This window comes from Crotalus tigris, unplaced genomic scaffold, assembly GCF_016545835.1.
Source record: "Crotalus tigris isolate CLP2741 ecotype Arizona unplaced genomic scaffold, ASM1654583v1 scf7180000017666.27876245, whole genome shotgun sequence".
Taxonomy (NCBI): Eukaryota; Metazoa; Chordata; class Lepidosauria; order Squamata; family Viperidae; genus Crotalus; species Crotalus tigris.
Window position 1 is genome coordinate 550,654 of NW_024096551.1, and position 18,059 is coordinate 568,712.

Below are 18,059 nucleotides of genomic sequence, written 5' to 3' on the forward strand. Positions count from 1 at the left end.
TTAACATTAAAAAATCATTTTAAAAGATATTTTGAAAGATAAAACATAGAGATCTTGTTGCTCTTTGACCTTGGTTGTTTGCTTGCAGATGTTCCATTAGCCAATCAGATAATATAATCATTGTGACTTACGATTAATGATGTAACCTAGTTGGGTAACAAAACATGGGCAAGCAAAGAACCAAACTCAAAGAGCATCAAGAATTCTGCAACTGTTCAACCCTGAACCACACATATTCTCTTATATTGAAGTTAAAATATAATAAAAATAATTAATTCGTAGGAAGCTTGATTTATTTAAAAAATTAATAGAATAATGAAAGTTATAATCTTATGCTTTTCATCAAAAGGCTAATGGAACTATCTCATGCTTTTTAACTGTGGTCAACTATAGTTATTGAGAGACTTGAAGCTATGTTGAATTTATATTTATTACAGTTTTTTAAACAAAATTTGTTTTATACAGGCATTATGTAAAATTACGCGGCACTCACCTAGTATTTTCCAGAATGTTATTGAGAAGGTGGGATTAATAGCTGTGATACATTCAGTTGCAACGGGAATTTGCAGAGTTCAACAGTACATGCTGACAATGTTTTCTGCTTTGTTATCATGTGGTATCCATTTGCAGAGGCTGACTCAAGAAAAGGTTTGATTTAAAGTTGCTCTCTATATTGTGAAAACAGCATTTGTATGAACTTATTTGAGTAATAATTTTAAACTTTGAAACATCAAATTAATATTAAATTAACTTTTCAATTGCTAATTTCCCTATTTTGTGTTCCTAGCCTGTTATTATATGTGATTTCATTTTATTGTGTTTTTAAAATCTATTTTTTTCATTTTGTTGTTTTCTTTTCTTCTTTCCATTTTTCTCTTCATCCTCCAACAATTTCTCTCTAAGTTTGAGAAATTCCATAGTATTGTCTTCCGGCCATATCCAATCATTGCATAGTTAAGATTATGGTTTCGGTTGAGTCCATTTTTTATTCATTGTTTCCATTTAGCTCCATTCAAGTTTCATTATTCTTTTGGCTTTGGGGAAAATGCCCTCTTCAGTGGAACTACCATCACAATCTAATCCTTTTCTTCAGACGTTTGTACAGCTGTTTCTCTGATTTCCACTACAAGGTTGAAAGTCAGTCTTGAAAAGCACAGGTGCTTAGAGAATGAAATAGTAAAGGGAGCAATGATGAAATGTGTGTCATGATGCAAATACTCTGTCCCTTTTGTACTTGTACCATAACACAGGCACAAAAGGAGAATATTTGGTGTATTAATGTCACAACACATATTGTACCATTTTAACAAAATCTTGCTTCGGACATTTGATTAGGAATACACAATGGTTAGGTTTTCAGTTGAAATTTAGTTAATGGCCTTATTATAGTTGTTCATATTTCTCTGTATTTCCCTTTTATCATGAATATATAACTGTTTTTTTCTCAACTGATAGTCCTCAATTTACAACAATTCATTTACTGATTATTCAAAATTACAAAGGCATTGAAAATAGAGACTTATCACTATATTTCACACTAACACGACCCCATGATCATTTGATCAGAAATTGAACACTTGGCAACTGGTTGATATACATGACAGTTGAAGGTCATGTGATCACCTTTTGGGACCTTCTGACAAGCAAAGTCAATGGGGAAGCAAATTCACTTTACAATTGTGTTAAGAACTGCTGTAATTCACTTAAGAACTATGGCAGGAAAGGTTATAAAAAGGGGCAAAACTCATTTAAAAACTGTTTTGCTTTGCAAAAGTAATTATGGTCGTAATAAAAGGACCACCTGTATTATAGTTTTCTTTAAAGTTTTGTTTCTCATTTAAATATTTAGTTCTGAATATTTTTTTAATACCTCCTTCTGATGATTGCAGATAGTCTTCAAGTTACAAATTGGTTTTTAACAATTGTTCAAAGTTATGATGCTTTGAAAATGTGCTTTACAGTCCATAAAGCAGATCCTGTTATAAAATGTCACACACACCTCTCCATAGTCAAGTGATCACAGTATTGGTCTTTGGAATCCTTCATGCTTATGACCAGATGTCAAGCAGCCTGTGATCATCCCCATTTGCAGCGTTCTCTGCCAGCTTCCCCAGAAAGTTATGGGAAAAGTTGGCCTGGAAAGTTGCAAGCTAATGCTACGTGCTACATAATTTCCCTCCCTTCCATGCATTGGGGTGGAAGTGGAAATTCTTCATCAGGCTTCAAAAACAAAATTTGGATCACATTTCATCTCTCCAGTGCAGTGCACAAGTTCACTCTCTCACATGGACGAGTGGAATTTCTACCTGAGCTGAAGAATCAAAGTAGGGATCTTGGCGATCCCTGCCTTATTTTTTTCAACCCAGTGCAGTGAGTTCCCATGCATGACAGGCAGCCCCTATGACTCCATCCATTTAACGACCTGCCCAGTTACTTAACAACTGCAACTGGGAATGCCAGGATTGCAATCTTGATCGAACAGTCACTACATGAATGTCTTAGTTAACAATCATTTTGCAATTTTGGCTAAACTAGCATACATCTGAATATCATTAAAAGAGAAAACGGTAACTAAAATAAAGTGAAGATAAAACAATGAGAAGTAAAATTTGACTTGGCTTTTCTGGCTTATCCAAAGAGATAGCATCAATTGTATGAGTTCCTGTTAAAAGTCAATAAATTGTATGAGCTGAAATATTGCTATTAGTTAAAAATAACACTAAGATTAAGTTCCGAGGGACTTAAAAGAAAAAAAAAATGAGTTACTGACTGGATCTAAAGTTATACCTCAATTATGCTATCTTTAGAAAGCATAAACTAATATTGTAATAATAATAATAATAATAAAGTTGGAAGGGACCTTGGAGGTCATCTAGTCCAACCCCCTGCTCAGGAAGGAAACTCTATACCATTTCAGACAAATGGCTGTCCAGTCTCTTCTTAAAAACTTCCAGTGTTGGAGCATTCACCATTTCTGGAAGCAAGTTGTTCCACTGGTTAATTGTTCTAACTGTCAGGAAGTTTCTCCTTAGTTCTAGGTTGCTTCTCTCCTTGATTAGTTTCCATCCATTGCTTCTTGTCCTGCCTTCAGGCGCTTTGGAGAATAGCTTGACTATTTATGTGAAATATATTAATACCCTGTTTAAAATAATATTTTCAGTAAATATGACATTTCTATTTTACCGTTCATAGAGTAAAGATAAAAGTGTAGGGAAGTAATTGTGATTCTTATAATCTATTTTTTAATTTTATATATATTCTAATTACTTTTCACATTATCAGTAAATTGGATCTTCCTAAGAATGGTCTTAGTTTGTCACAATACAGGAAACAGTTCAAAAATTACATTTTCTCGTATCCTGAAAGAAAAACACATTAAGAGACATTTGTTCAAAGTACAACAGACTTGGACAATTCCATAAACTTGATACATCTCTCTTAAAATATCTTTGTAAATATACTTTTGATTAATTTAGTTATTGCTGAGGTATCCAAATTGGGGGGCTGTGAGGAAAAGTAAATTATAAAACCAAGATCTGTCCCTTTTATATAGCTCAGGGAGCTTATTTTGATTACATTTATATTCTGCCCTTTGGAGGGGAAATAAAGATAGCATATATAGGAATCTCCCATTTGATCCTTTCAAAACCCACTTGTGAAGTATATTGGGAGAAGATGACTGAGAATGACTGACACTAGTCAAAATTAACTAATCAGCTTTTCCCCAGTCCATCTCCAATACTTTGATCATTATATTGCATTGATTGTCTTGTTTAAATGCATATACATCTCTATATGTTTATATTTCCCACTGAATCAGTGTTTGTACTTTTTCTGCCCAGGACCTCGTATCTACAATTATTCGACTACTTGAAAGTCCTTCTACTGTAATTAGAGCAAAAGCATTTTTGGTGTTACTGCAAATTTTAACTAATAATAAAGAGATGCTACTCCTGAGTTGCCAAGCAAGGTACAAGATTCATTTTAATTTAACATAAAAATATTCAAAACTTTTTACTGTGGATTGTTTCATATTAATGTATATTTGTTGCATTCTGTTGCTGAGGCAATGCTGAACGATCTGATAAATTACTATCACAATTATCAAGTGTGAGTTCTCTGGTTGCATTTATTAAATGCTCTGTACAGCTCTGTAAACTTTTACAGATCTATATTATCATGCTACTTTTAGTACCGTATATGCCGCCGTATTAGGCGACCCGGCGTATAAGACGACCCCCGTCTTTGTAGCCGGGCCGCATTCCTAGAACGTCGTCTTATACGCCGGAAACTACCAGTATTTCCGGCGTATAAGACGACTCGGTGTATAAGACGACCCCCGTCTTTGGCGCCGATTTCAGCGCTTGCAGAAGTCGTCTTATACGCCGGCATTTACGGTAAATAAGTAATTGAAACATGACCTTGTAATACAGATTATTGTGATGTTTCAGGAATTCCTACATGAACAGACCAAGGAAAACTGGAATTTGCAGTTCTGCATACTGCTAAGGAATTGGTTAATTAAAAAATCAACAGAGTTGCTAAGCTGCATTTATTTGTCCTTGTGAAAATTCCTTTTTTTAAAAAGTTTTATTGATTTCCTAATTTTACATTTAAGTTTTTAAAAAGCAACATGGCAGCTTTTTAAATTCAATAACATACAAGTATCTTTAATAGAAATCTAAAAGTACCACATTAAATATTTCCTCTCTTTTCCTCTTAGCATTTACTATCTCATTTAAACTAATACAATTCTTATTATATCAGCTGAATAAAAGTAACATTCTTAGTTATCAATAATTTTTAGCTTATACATGTCCTAGTTTTTTTAACATTCAGTCTTTATAGACAATGTCCTAATTAGTTTTCCCAATTTTTAATTTCCCATTAATATTTGAATTTAACATTTATTGGTTATAATTTCCAGATTTTGAATAACCAAAATTCCCATTATCAAATTCATCACAAAGTCTAATATTTAGGATAGACATCTTATCTATTCAAACATATTCTATTTCTCACCATCTTACATCATCTAATTAGTAATATTGTATAACGTTCTTATTTTCTATTAATTTCCAAATATCTTAACCTTAGTAATCAGAATTTCTTTTGTCAACATCAATGCTTCCTCTCTTTTTCTCTTAATGTCTACTATCTCATATTAAGCTAGTACAATTCTTATTATATCAGCTAAATAAAACATTTTCATTTACATTTTTCAATAAAATTTTAGTTTATATATGTTTTAATTACTTTTACATTCAATCTTTGTAGACAAATAATATTCAATTTTAAGTTTTAATATTTATACTTTCAAGTTTTGAATGCTCAAAATGTTCTTTATCTCAGTTCATAACAAAATTTAGAATTCAAAGCATACATTTATCTATTAAAATATATTCTCTTTTAATCTTTACTAATAAGTCAAATCCCCAATTTTCTTCAGTCTTATTCTAGCTTTCTTTCTTTGCCAGCTCTTCTTCCATCTTCATGCTGTCAAATCATCAAATGGATCTCCTTCTGTTATTCTACATATTATTTGGAATGAAAGAGGACATCCAGTCGCCATTTTTTTGGAAGTGCTAACAAATCGTCTCTCTCTCTTTCCATCTCGACATAGTTGTCCTAAAATATTTATCTTCCCTTCAGTCTGTTCTTCTTGTTGTTTCTCAGATTTCTTCTAGTTTGTATAGAAAGTCTTTTCCATTTTCCAGATTGTCAGTCTCTTTTCTGGGTTTTCCATTAACTCTATTTGTTGATCAATTGAACCTTCTGGTGATAGTGTTTAATTGTTCCACTTCTTCTATTATATTCTGTGTAGTTGATTCTTTGTATATTTGGGCTGACATTTTGTTCTTTTCTGTAGCCTCTTATTTCATCAGTGGCTGTAAGAATAGTTTTAATAATTGCTTTCATCAAAAAAAGTCTGTTCCCGATCTTTATCCATGTTTTCTTAATAGTGTGTAAAATTAAAAGCTTTACAATCATAGAATAAGAGTAGTTTTGTCACTGAGTATAGAACACAGCTGGGCTTCTCAGAGCTAATATCTGCCAAGGTTACAGGAGTCTTATCTATAGTCTGGGCTATGAGCCAAGTCTCTGTTAGGCAATAACAAATTGTAATATCAGGTTTAGCCACAAGGTGTCACCCATACCATTTAGGAATTTTACTTTTTATAGATAAAAACCCAAATCTTCAATAAAAATAGAATAAAAAATAAGGAATCTTTTAGTCCTCAAACTTTAGGAAAATAAAAGTCCAATTAAAATCAATTAAAATCAGGTTATTCTTTCAGTGTTTTAAACTCCTCTGAGTAGTCAGTCCCTGCTGTTTATTGGAGGGTGGGATAGGATTCCCCTTCCCTCTACAGGGGGGAAAGTATTTTAGGCAGCTTATGCAGGTAAAAAAGATAATGAGTTTTAAGAGAGGTAGATCTCACCCAGTCTCATCTGTGCTGCTTTATAGATGCCTGGTAGTAAGTGTGACTTTGGCTGTCTGCAGCCTAATGACAAGCCATGTTACTATGGCTGGTCTTTCGTCCGCTGGTTTGGAGGGCTGTCCGGATCTAGCAGAAGAGCTACCACTCTCCTGCGATCCAGTGGGGTCCCCTCCTTGCTGGTTGCCCCTACAGGGCAACTTTTGACCCTTTCCAGGGTCCCCCAGTGAAGTGAAACTGGATGCAGAAGACAGAGTTCGCCATGGTGTTCGTGTCAGCAAACCGGAAGCCCTGTCCTTATGAAAATTCTTAGCAAAGCTTTTTGGATTAAACAATAATGGACTGGGATAGAGTTCTATTTAAAAGTTACATACTTTAAGTTGGATTCAGAACAGCTTCTAATTGACAAGATAATTTTGGAAAAAATGTAAGAGAAGGAAGACCACATTGAATGTATTGGATTGATTACAAGAATTCATTTGATTCCTTGTCACAGGATGGAATAATCAAGTTCCTAGAAATAAAAGAAGTAGGTAGCAATATCAGAAGCTTTATGCAAAGATCAACACCACAGCAGCAGAAACAATTGCTGATCAATTGTGATAGATTAGGAGAGGTTAACATCAATAGAAGAATCTTTCAAGAAGACTCATAGAAATTGTATGGAGAAACACCATCTGAAATGGAATTGCTGCCCAATATTGCCATAGATATATCCAAGATATTGCAGTAGAGTTTGAACATAGAATCACAAAGTGAAAGGATCTTGGAGGTCTTCTAATACAGGGCTTTTCAACCTTTTCAGAGATTGTACCCACTTTTAGGATTTGGCAGTATTCGAGTACCACTAGTCGCCTAGCAGATGAGCGTGGCCTGCTCGATGCCACTTGCTGGATGCAGCTGATTCCAAGACAGCTGGATCGGAATAGAACAAGTCACACTGGCTAACTCGATGGACGGACAACTCGGTGCCCACAAACTCCTTGCCTCCCCAAACTGCTAGCAGCCAAGCACATGAGTGTGCATGTACACACACACACACACGCTCACACACACCACATTCCAGGTTTGGAGATTTTTATCCACAAAGCAGGAGAGGGCCTTCTTTCCAAAGCCAGGCATGATTGGCAATCTGCTAGCTCAGATGTGGATACAAGTCTCCAAGCTTGGAATCTTTGTGTGTTTGTGTGTGTGTTTATAGCATGCTAAAGAGCTGTTATTTTCCCAATCCCAGACATCGTCGATGTTTTCCTGTCCAGTGCCCCCTCCTGACAAAGCAGGAGATGGAGGACATTTGCAGGAAGCAGTTTCCTCCAAGTCCTGTCTTGACAGATTTCTGAAGAGCAAGAGGAGGCGGCAGGGGAGCAGCGCTCCCAGGTCATGCACAGGGGAGGCTGACCCTTCTCGAAAGGGAATTCTATATCCAATTGTGGGTGGTAAGGATACTGGCTTGTTGGGGCAGCCTTCCCTCACATAGTTCCCCTGCTATCCCCTCCTCCTCTCCAGAGATCTGCAGGGGAGGCAGAGATCTGGAGGGCAAGGTGCAGCCTCCATATTGGCCACTTCAAGCTCTCCTCGCTTAAACATACATTATATATAACATAACATATATTAAAATATAGCCAGAAAGAAAACATAGTTAAATCATTAATTACAGCTCTTCATATATTTTCTGGAAAAACCGCTTTTATAGATGTTAGGAAGGAAGAGCAAACCGTATTAAGGAATTCTTAACAGGAAGGGAATTGAAGACCCCAAAAGGCCTCGTTCTTTCTAATCTGCCTTCCCTTTGAGTCTTTAGTTCTCATTATTTTATTATTATGTATTTAAGAAGAAGATCAAAGGCCTCTGTAGCTCAGGATACTCACCTTAAAATCAGAACCCAGAAAAATTTAGTTAATCCACAATACTGCCCTATGAAGAATGAAGATAATCTTTGAGCCCTGAGAACATGCAGATGTCAAGTCAGAATATTAGTGGCACACTTGACTGTGCAGCTGTTGGGAACTGTGGGGGTGGACACTGACTAATCTTTATCAAATACAGTCCCCACAAAAAAAGAAAAAAGAGATTTTTTCTACTTACTATTAAAATGGAGGAATCGCATTCATAACTAAACTATAATCTTATACTGGAAAAGATATATGAGGCAACTGCAGAAATTTGTGCCATATTGAAAGAACCTATTACAGAACTAAAATCCAGAACTAAAATTCAAACGGATGCTCAGACTACATCTGATTATTTGACAAATCAAAACACACCAGAAGAAGAATTAACAGAGATAAAAGAGCAACTCATCATACCTTACAAATCTCTCATTTGTAACTTTGAGGAGCAGAAAAAGCAAAGACTGAGATTTGAAACTACAAAGCAATGATATTTTAAGGAGAGAAACAGACATCTGACACAGAGGATGGGACTCTTATTCTTTCAAAACTTACTGCAAGCAACAAAAATAGATCTATTGGCTGAAAGGGAAGCGTCTTTATGGAAACCTACCTGGCGTAGGAAAAAAGCCAGAATTAGATTGAAAAGAGAAATTTAAAATGGTGTAATGGAATAAAAGACAACGCTGGATTTACGGACTGTTTTAAGGATCAAGGCTGATAGATATTTTAAACAGATTAAGAATGTACTGGATTTGTGTATTCGTGTACTGAATAATAGACTCAGTTTGATGAAAATCATTATGTATTGGAATTGAAAAAATGATGACTATTTAGATTGGATGGTTTCAATAATCAATGGAGTGTTTTAAATTAGATGACCTTTTTGTATGACAACAAAGACGTGATAAGGCATGATAAGTAATTGGAGAAAATTTGAATTCTGTTTAATGAACTTGAATGAATTAAGGTTTAAAATTATTTTGTTATTTTAAAGAGAGTGATTGTGGGATTTTATATGTATAGGGTTGATTAATATTTTATTGCTATTAGGATATTTACTGTGTTGTGGAAGAAGAAACAAATGAGATTGGTGATAAAATGAGGGATCTGAGAGATTAAGAATTAGAATTGATAATTTGTTGTTTTAAAGCTAAACTATGGTAATTGTAAACTGATAAAAGTTATCAAATAGGTTGAGTAGTTATAGAAATTTAAAATAGAAATGGAATATTTTAAATGTATTATGTTATTCGAGGGAAATAGAGAGGGGATAGCGAAATGTATTGTGCTGAGCTGTTTATATATGTCTTTACTTTTGAATGTTTGACCACCCAAACACCACGGTGGGTCTTGAATACTTTTTCTTAAGAAATTAAAAAACTAATAAAATGTGTTTTAAAAAAAGAATATTAGTGGCACACTTGTCAGCAATTGCAAGTGCATAAGTCCATGTACTTCTTTTTCCTGTCTAACAACTCAATCGATAACATCCTTTAATTTTCAGACACGTCTTTTTCTCATAACTCCTTAAAAAACCAACAAGGTATCAGGAAAAATAAATCTAGCACTCCTGAATTCTTTCCCCAAGGGAGAAAGAAAGGTTTACAGCCTGCAGGTTGCTAGCAAAGTCATCAAAGAACATAGTTATTGCTGCTAAAGAAAAGAATAAATAGCAAATCAATTTTGCAGCTCTCTCCTGTTACTACATCCTCTTACCTCCAGAATGAGGCCTGGGATTACACAAGGGGCTAGGCAAAAATCCAGTTGAGTAGTTTGCAGCCAGATGTTCAGTACGGACCTTGCTAATGTGATTTTATAGTCCAGGAAGGGATAGGAAAACCTAAGGAAAACTTTGCAATCAATAAACCATGGTGGACTTTGCTTGTTTTGCCCTATTTTGATTCTCCTCCCCAGCAACAGCCCATCAATTTTAGAACTGCATGGCCACAAAGATAAAGGCCTTCAGCCTCCCAATCCCTGCTTAGAGAGGGATTTGCATTTCAGCGAGAGTCAGGCCATATGCCCCCAATCAAAGGAAAATCCCAAATCCAGCAGGCCAGAAGGCAATCCAGCCACTGCGCCACTCCGGTTAGCCTCTTACAAGATTTGATGGAGCAACTTATACTGCCATATTTCCTCTGCTTCACTGTGATGGAATTGCTTATCCAGTAACAGGTTTCTGTATTTAATGTTAATGCAGTTGCCACCATATGAAGAAACTGTAGATAATATGTTGAAAACTGGACTTCATATGGAAGCAAAATGGTGTAATTCCACATTACTAAATAACCAATTGCTGTTTATTGTCTTAAGTGGCTATTATCACTACTTGAATAATTACCTCTGGTTTAACTGTTACAAAATTAAGATTCTGGTTATTCAGAATTACTCCGAGACAACTGATCCGAAAATTGGTTTCCTAACCAAGTGTAAATATTATATAAAGTTAGTTTCAATCATCTTTTGGAGAAATGTCAGGATTTTTTTGTCTATTTTTTGAAAGCAGATTGGTGATGTATATAGAAAGGGACAGCCAAAAAGCTACACCAGGAAAAGAGCAACAAAGCAGCAATGAATATTTGTCAGGATGCCTGGATCTTCTCATCTTTCACATTGTGCAAGAGCTGCCATTACTTCTAGGTAAATTCTGTTGCTTTATTGTTAATTAACTTCTTTTGTTTTTCATTTTTTTCCGGTAAACTATTTCACAACAATACCTGGAAAATCTTTCAGTACTGTCTACTGACAATGAACTGCAAATATTCCCCATGTCTCATCTTTCAGCACAAAGCTGAAAATGCAAGTGCAAAATGATGTGCATTGAGGCTAAATATCCTAACTATTCATACAGACCAATAGGATCAGAGAATCTTAGAATAATGTTAAGCAGTTTGATAAAGATTTTGACAAACTGAGTATGTACCATTAAGAAAAGCCAACAGCATGTTAGGAATAATAAGTGTTATTAAAAATACAGATCATAATGCTTTTATGGTTTGACTGTTATACATATCTAATATATCAAGTGCAGTTCGGGTCACCACACTTCATAAAGAATATGGTGATTGTACAGAAGAATGCTACCAAGATAATCAAGTTTCTAAAACAGTTTCCATATGAGGAAAGGTGGCAACATTGGGGTTTTTTTAATGTAGAAAGTAGGCAAATGAAAGAATATTTGATTTGGGTGTAGAAAATTATGCATGGTATGATAAGTTGGACAAGGAAAAGGTATTTTCCCCCCCCTAAAATATTAGAAACAGAAATCACCCACTGAAATTAAATCCTGAAAGAATGAAGACAGACAAAAGGTAATATGTTTCAACAGAACATGTAATTAAAATTTGAAATTAGCTATCGTGAGATGTTGTCAGAATCCAGTTACATTTCCTTTCTATCTATCTACTCTGATCTAAAACCAATTCTCACTCTTCCCTGGATTCTGCCATACTCCCAAGGGGGAGGGGAGAATATGCATGCGGGTTTATTGCTTTCACTTCCTTTATCCACTACAAAGTAACCTTTTGTTTATTCACCTTCGTGTCTGCTAACTCTTACAATGTAACAAATTGCCTCCTCTGAACTTCTCCTCCCTACCAGGCAGCTAGGAAAAAGGGAGGGGAAGAGATACAAACCTCTGGGACCTGGTTTATTTCTCCGTCCTCAAAATGAGGTGTGAAGAGCTGTGGAATGATCGTGCACAAATGGAGCTGGACTGATGTTAACTTTCCTTTCCCATCAATGAATTTAACACCTGGGGATTTGCCGGTCTGAACTGCCTGGATGAATTGTGGGGTGAGGTTTGCTTAGGGACACTTTAAAATATCGATCTGTAAGGGAATCCCTCAGATCCTGTCTATTATGCCTGCTATCAACTACTCTTAATAAAAGTTCCTGTTGGAAGAAATTGTTTCCAAGAGTTCTGCTTTCTTAAGATATGGGTTGAAGTGGGTCTGTACATTAGACAAGATCTGCAGTAATAACCTGGAAGGAAGAACCTTACCGGGGGACTTTGCAAAAATTACAATGCCAGACAACGAGGCAGGGAAGGAAGAAAACTCCGCGGAAAGGGAGCCTTCTCCCGACCGAGATTCCGCCAGCTATCGGGATCCGAAATGTCATACTCCTCAGGAGAAGAGGTGGTGGAGACACGCAACCACAAACTTCAGTGGTCAATGGGCGTTGGAAAGAAAGGCGAATGGGAAAAGAGATCAAGAAAGGTGACCCTGAGACGGGGCAGCCACCAACCAGAATGGAATCAGGAGATGGAGAAATCCCTGCACGTTAGCGAAGAGGAAGAAAGTTGTGCACAACACTCGAACTGGATCCTAGAGAAAGCTATTGACCTGATGAAAAGAACCCTTGGCTTTCTAGGGGAGGAGAAATCTGAGCCTCGCAGCCGCACCAGCACTTGGAACTCCAGCTGGAGAGACACTGAGGGGGAATCAGAACCTGTAGTCCCGGGGATGTCCGCTGAACCATCAGCTACCACTTCAGCAGCCCCCACTCCCTGCCGACCTGCAGATGGCGGTCAGGATGGAAGACAATACCGCCGACAGCGAAGGCACTGATCCATTCAAAGATTCCCACTGCTGGACGTAAAATTCAAGGGGGAGCTGCAACGCTTGGGGTTTTTCCTAACCCAAGTCCTCAGCTACATGGAAGAATACAGCAGGACATCCCCAGCGACAAAGCCCGTATCCGTATCATGCAATCCGCTCTGGACGGACCGGCCGCATATTGGGTGGTAAACTTGCATGATTCCAACGCCCCAGAGCTCAACGATCTCAACTGTTTCATGTCCTCTTTGAGAAGGCAATTTGAGGACCCCCTGGCTGATCGTAAAGCCTGTGAAAGAATCAAAACGGTAAGGCAGGGCAGATGCCCGGTAGCCGAATATACACAAGAATTCCAGACCATTGCCAGCAAGCTGAACTGGCTGGAAGATATCCTCCTTAGCCATTTCAAAGATGGTCTAAATTACTACCTGTATGATGCTTGCCTGCCTCGAGGGGACCCACACCAACTCGATGATTGGTACGCCTTGGCAGATGAAGCAGAATTTGACTTACAGAAGAGGCACCAAGGAAAACCATGGGGCTGCTCGCTGCCTGAGTCGACGTGCGAGCCAGCGAGACCACCAGTTATAGCCAAGAAGTCAATGGGCTGTTTCAAGTACAGGAGAGAGGGGCATTGGGCTGTAGAATGCTGCTTGAAAGCCCCTCAGCACAACCCAGACCGATCACTGGCCAGGAAATCTGGGAAGTCCCAAGCCAAGCCAAAAGAACCTGCCATGTGAGTGATAGAGGCTGTGGAGTCCCCAACCCCTGCCCAACGTGTGGAGGGAACTCCAGCCTACACCGCAGGGTCGGCAGACACCTCAGACCACAGCTCAGAGGGCGAACCGCTGGTAAGTGGATCCATCAAACCCCTTCTCAAGACAGTGACTATATTAGCTCCCTCCATGCCCAAAGCTGTCAAAGTGAAAGCCTTAATAGACTCTGGCTGCACCCGCTGCCTCATTAGCCCAACACTAGTGGGGAACTTGGGCATTCTGGTGAGGAGGCTGAAACAACCAATCTCATTTGGCCAGTTAGATGAGTCCATAGCAGTGGTGGTGCCAGCTACCCTAGCCACTTTATCAGTTCGCCTATCCCTGAGAAACTATGAAGAAGACATAACATTTGTAGTGACCCCAGGCATGGAATGCCCAGTGATCCTAGGACTGGAATGGTTAAAGAAATGGAACCCCTGGGTAAATTGGAGGACGGCAGAAATCAATTTCCTAAAGGGGGACCCCAAGGACTTAAAACCCCAAGGAATCCTACCAAATTTAAGAATGGAAAAAGCATCAATGGGAGAAGAAGAGGGGTTACCCGAAATAGCAGAGGAATACCGAGACCTTGCTGAAGTTTTCAGTGAGGATAGGGCGGAATTCTACAGCCCTAGAATTCAAGCCTGGGGCAAAACTCCCGAAGCCCAGACTATACTCTATGAGCCCTAAGGAGAAGGAGGAAAGATTCATAAATAAAAACCTAGAAGGGGGGTTTATCGAACCTGCCAAGCCTAAAGTAGCCACCCCTGTCCTCTTTAGAGAGAAGAAGGACGGCATTTTACGCTTGTGCCTGTATTACCACATCCTGAATGCAATAAGTGAAAGCAACCTATACCCCTTTCCCCTCATGAAGGACATGTTATCCCACCTCCCAAAAGGAAGAATTTTCACTAAACTAGATCTAAGGGAAGCGTATTAAGCACGTTAGAATTAAGGAAAGGGATGAATGGAAAACCGCATTTAATTGCCCAGTAGGGTGCTACCAATTCAAAGTTTTGCCGTTTGGACTACAAGGGGCCCCCACAGTATTTATGCAATTAATCAATGATGTACTAAGGGAGAACCTATTTAAGTGGGTCCTGATTTATTTAGACAACATCCTTATCCTCACCAAATCCAAAGAGGATTGTGCAAAACATTTTGAGGTGCAATTCATAAATCATGAGTCATGAGCAAAGAACCTCTCAACACTCAACATTATTCTGATGGTATGGTACAATCTATTTTCTAGATTGTCTCTGGATACATAACCATATCACTTACAGATCAGTCCCCCTAAAGCAGAGGTCACCTACTTTTTTGGCACCAGGGACCGGTTTCATGGAAGACAATTTTTCCATGAACTGAGGGGAGGGAGGTTTCAGAATGATTCAAGTGCATTACATTTATTGTAAATTTTCTAAACAAACAAACAAATAATGCACTTTATTTCTATAATTATATTAGATTAGACTAGTGACTTTCTGCTTCTAAGAAAGTGAGAAGAAAAAGAGACAATCCTAAACTCAGCCTTAGAGCAAAACCCTTCCCCTTCCCCTATTGCAAGCCAGGTAGGAATGCACGAAGAAAGGAGGAACACACACACATACACACACAGAGAGACACATACAAAATTCACCAAATTAAACCTTGAAAAGCAGGTAGGATGTTACCAAAACACGAGGCACCTAGAGCAGTGGTGACGAACCTATGGCATGTGTGCCAGAGGTGGCATGTGGAGCCCTCTCTGTGGGCACACGCTATCGCCCCAGCACACGTGGTCTCTAAAAGTTCTCAATCACTGGCCTAAGGCCAGCTAGCCTGGAGTTGCCATTGGGGAGCCTACCATCCCACCCGCCAGAGACACCTGGATCTCCCGCAACCCTGCCTGGCTCCCACAGGTGTCCCTTTCCATAAGCAACATCAAGATGGCCACGCCCACCCTGGCCATTCTCACCCAATCTGCCATGACTACTGCAGCCACACCCACCAGTGGCCACGCCCACCCAGTCTGCCAAGCCCACTGTAGCTGCACCCGCCGAGTGGGCCACACCTACCTGGCACCCGTCGATACATAAGTGGGTTTTGGGTTGCAGTTTGGGCACTCAGTCTCTAAAAGATTTGCCATCACTGATCTAGAGCATCAAAATAAAAGCAAAAAACTCCAGTTGAAATGCAACAGAGCCCAGCGGTCTTAAAAAAGGTGCAGATGAGAGAGAAAAAATCCCTTGGAGATGCAGTGCTTAAGATGAAAGGTTGTTTCTCCCTGCCCCTGTTTGCACCCTGAGAAAGACACCCTCACATAGACATACCTTGGGAGGGGTCTCCTCCAATGAGGCTTTGGGGAAGCCCCTGGTTGCAAGAAGGGCTGGCACACATTTGTCTTAGAAACTTGGAGAGTTGCAAGAAGGGAGCGCAAGCCCAGCTGGGGTGCCGGGAGGAGAGGAGGAAAGTGAAGAAAAAGAGGAGGAGAAAGAAGAAGCAGCAGGGAGAAGACGGAGCAGGAAGAGAAGGAGGAGGCAGAAGGAGAGATAGCAGAAGAAGCAGGAGGAGGAAGGACACAGAGCTCAGATGTTGCAAACCAGTTACAAGCACAGCCGTTGGAGGACCTTGCACTGAGCAAAGCGGCTTCTGCCCTGCCACTCTCTCACCCCTGCCCAGACCCTTGCAGACTTGCTGCATTCATGAGGGTGGAAGGTGCACCTCCAGCTGTACAGCCCGGTTCCTAAGTGCCCACAGCCTGGTACCGGTCCACGGACTGGGGGTTAGGGACCCCTGCCTTAAAGTATATGCAGCTGACCTGGAAAAATCATGAAGTACTTTTCCTAAGCCTTTGAGAACATATGGCTGTCTTGGAGCCTCAAGGAGAGGCTTTGGGGGAATATGCAAATGGAGGAAGGAGTAGTAAGTAATTCATGAGACTTCCATTTCTATGGAGCTAGGAAGATAAGATACCGTATGAGGCTGTTAATAGAATTTTGTATGAGGAGAACAGCTGTAAAGCATACCTAAGGAAAAGATGAACTAGATTTATTTGAGAACAGATGTATAAAAGATGTATAAAAGTTTCATGCAATAAAGCAAATACAAATTGGGGTAAAAATTCTTATAAGATGCAATGGACAATTCAAACTATATCAAGTTTAAGTGTACTAAATCAATATAAAAGGAATCCTCTAATCAGAGATGCATAACTATTTGGATTTAAAGTGAAGAGGGCACTTCAGACATGCATTGTCATCTCCTTCTTAAAGAAACTAGATCTTTTCCATGACACACAGATAATCCTTATTATCTGTGACCATGGTTATGACCATTCATTCAGCAACTGTTTGAAGTTACACCAGAAATGGAAAGGAAAAAAGCAAAGCTAAAGAGGAAGCAGTTCCTTACTTTGCTGTTGCTGGGACTGGGAGGGACCAAACCTGGAATGGCTTGGAGATTGGGTTTTACGCTAATACTGGTAATGGGGAGTGCCATTGCTATGTGATGTAATTAAGTGACATCACTGTATCACATAGCAGCAGAAATTCTAGTCCCAATTGCGATTGTAAGTTGAGGATCATCTGTGTATAACACCTGTGCAGTCTCAGGAAAATTGTGTTTGAGTTGAGATGGCAATAGTGTATGACAACCCTGTCACAATCTCTATTGGCACTTCCTTGACTTAAACACTTATTTTCTCTTTTCACTTCTGACCTGAATAGTTTGACATTTCTGCATCTCATGCATATGAGGAGTAGCAGGTTCTGAAAGAAATACGTAATTTTATATTCTGTTTCAATAATAGAATTGAGAAATAATATGCTCTGAATGATATAATGAGAAATATGGAAGAGCTGGATGGCTAAGCAGTCAGCTGCCTTGCCAGTTTTTAGTTCTTTCTTCCTTAGAAGTGTTTTTTCTTTTTCTTTTTTGAATTAAATAGTAAGTCTTTAATGCACTAATACTGGTAATATGTTGTTTCCTGCTGCATTCCTAATGGCTAAGTTGTCAAAATTTATTAGAAATTGTTTAACTGTTGATTTAAATTATTTATATTATATATCTATTAAAACCTTTGACTCCTCTCATAGGTGTGTGTGTGTGTGTGTGTGTGTGTGTGTGAGTGTGTGTAAAAGTGGTACCTTGGTACTCAAATGCTTTGAAATTCATCAAATGTGGTACTCAATGCATGCAACATTTTATCCATTGTTTCTTTGGTACTTGATGGACAAGCTAGAACTTGTTGGTGTTGTCTGCTTGTGACCTTCTACATTACTCCTTATGGGAAAACTTTGTTTTCATTGGTTTTGGTACTCATCGTGCTTCCCAGAACTAACTAACAATGAATACCAAGGTATCACTGTAGTTAAAATTCATTTAAGATTTCATTTTTAGATGTGTTGCATAATCATATTAAGTATAGAAATG

General features: G+C 38.6%; 1 protein-coding gene across 6 annotated transcripts in view; it reads left to right on the forward strand.

Moving 5' to 3' along the window:
- Positions 1 to 18,059, forward strand: part of ULK4 (unc-51 like kinase 4) — a 168,798-nt gene that overhangs the window by 61,170 nt on the left and 89,569 nt on the right. For all 6 annotated transcript variants that reach the window (XM_039336096.1, XM_039336092.1, XM_039336097.1 and 3 more), the window contains exons 21-23: positions 466 to 648; positions 3,843 to 3,970; positions 10,839 to 10,972. In XM_039336096.1, the coding sequence (XP_039192030.1) occupies positions 466 to 648; positions 3,843 to 3,970; positions 10,839 to 10,972 (445 nt within the window). The remainder of the gene's footprint in view (positions 1 to 465; positions 649 to 3,842; positions 3,971 to 10,838; positions 10,973 to 18,059) is intronic.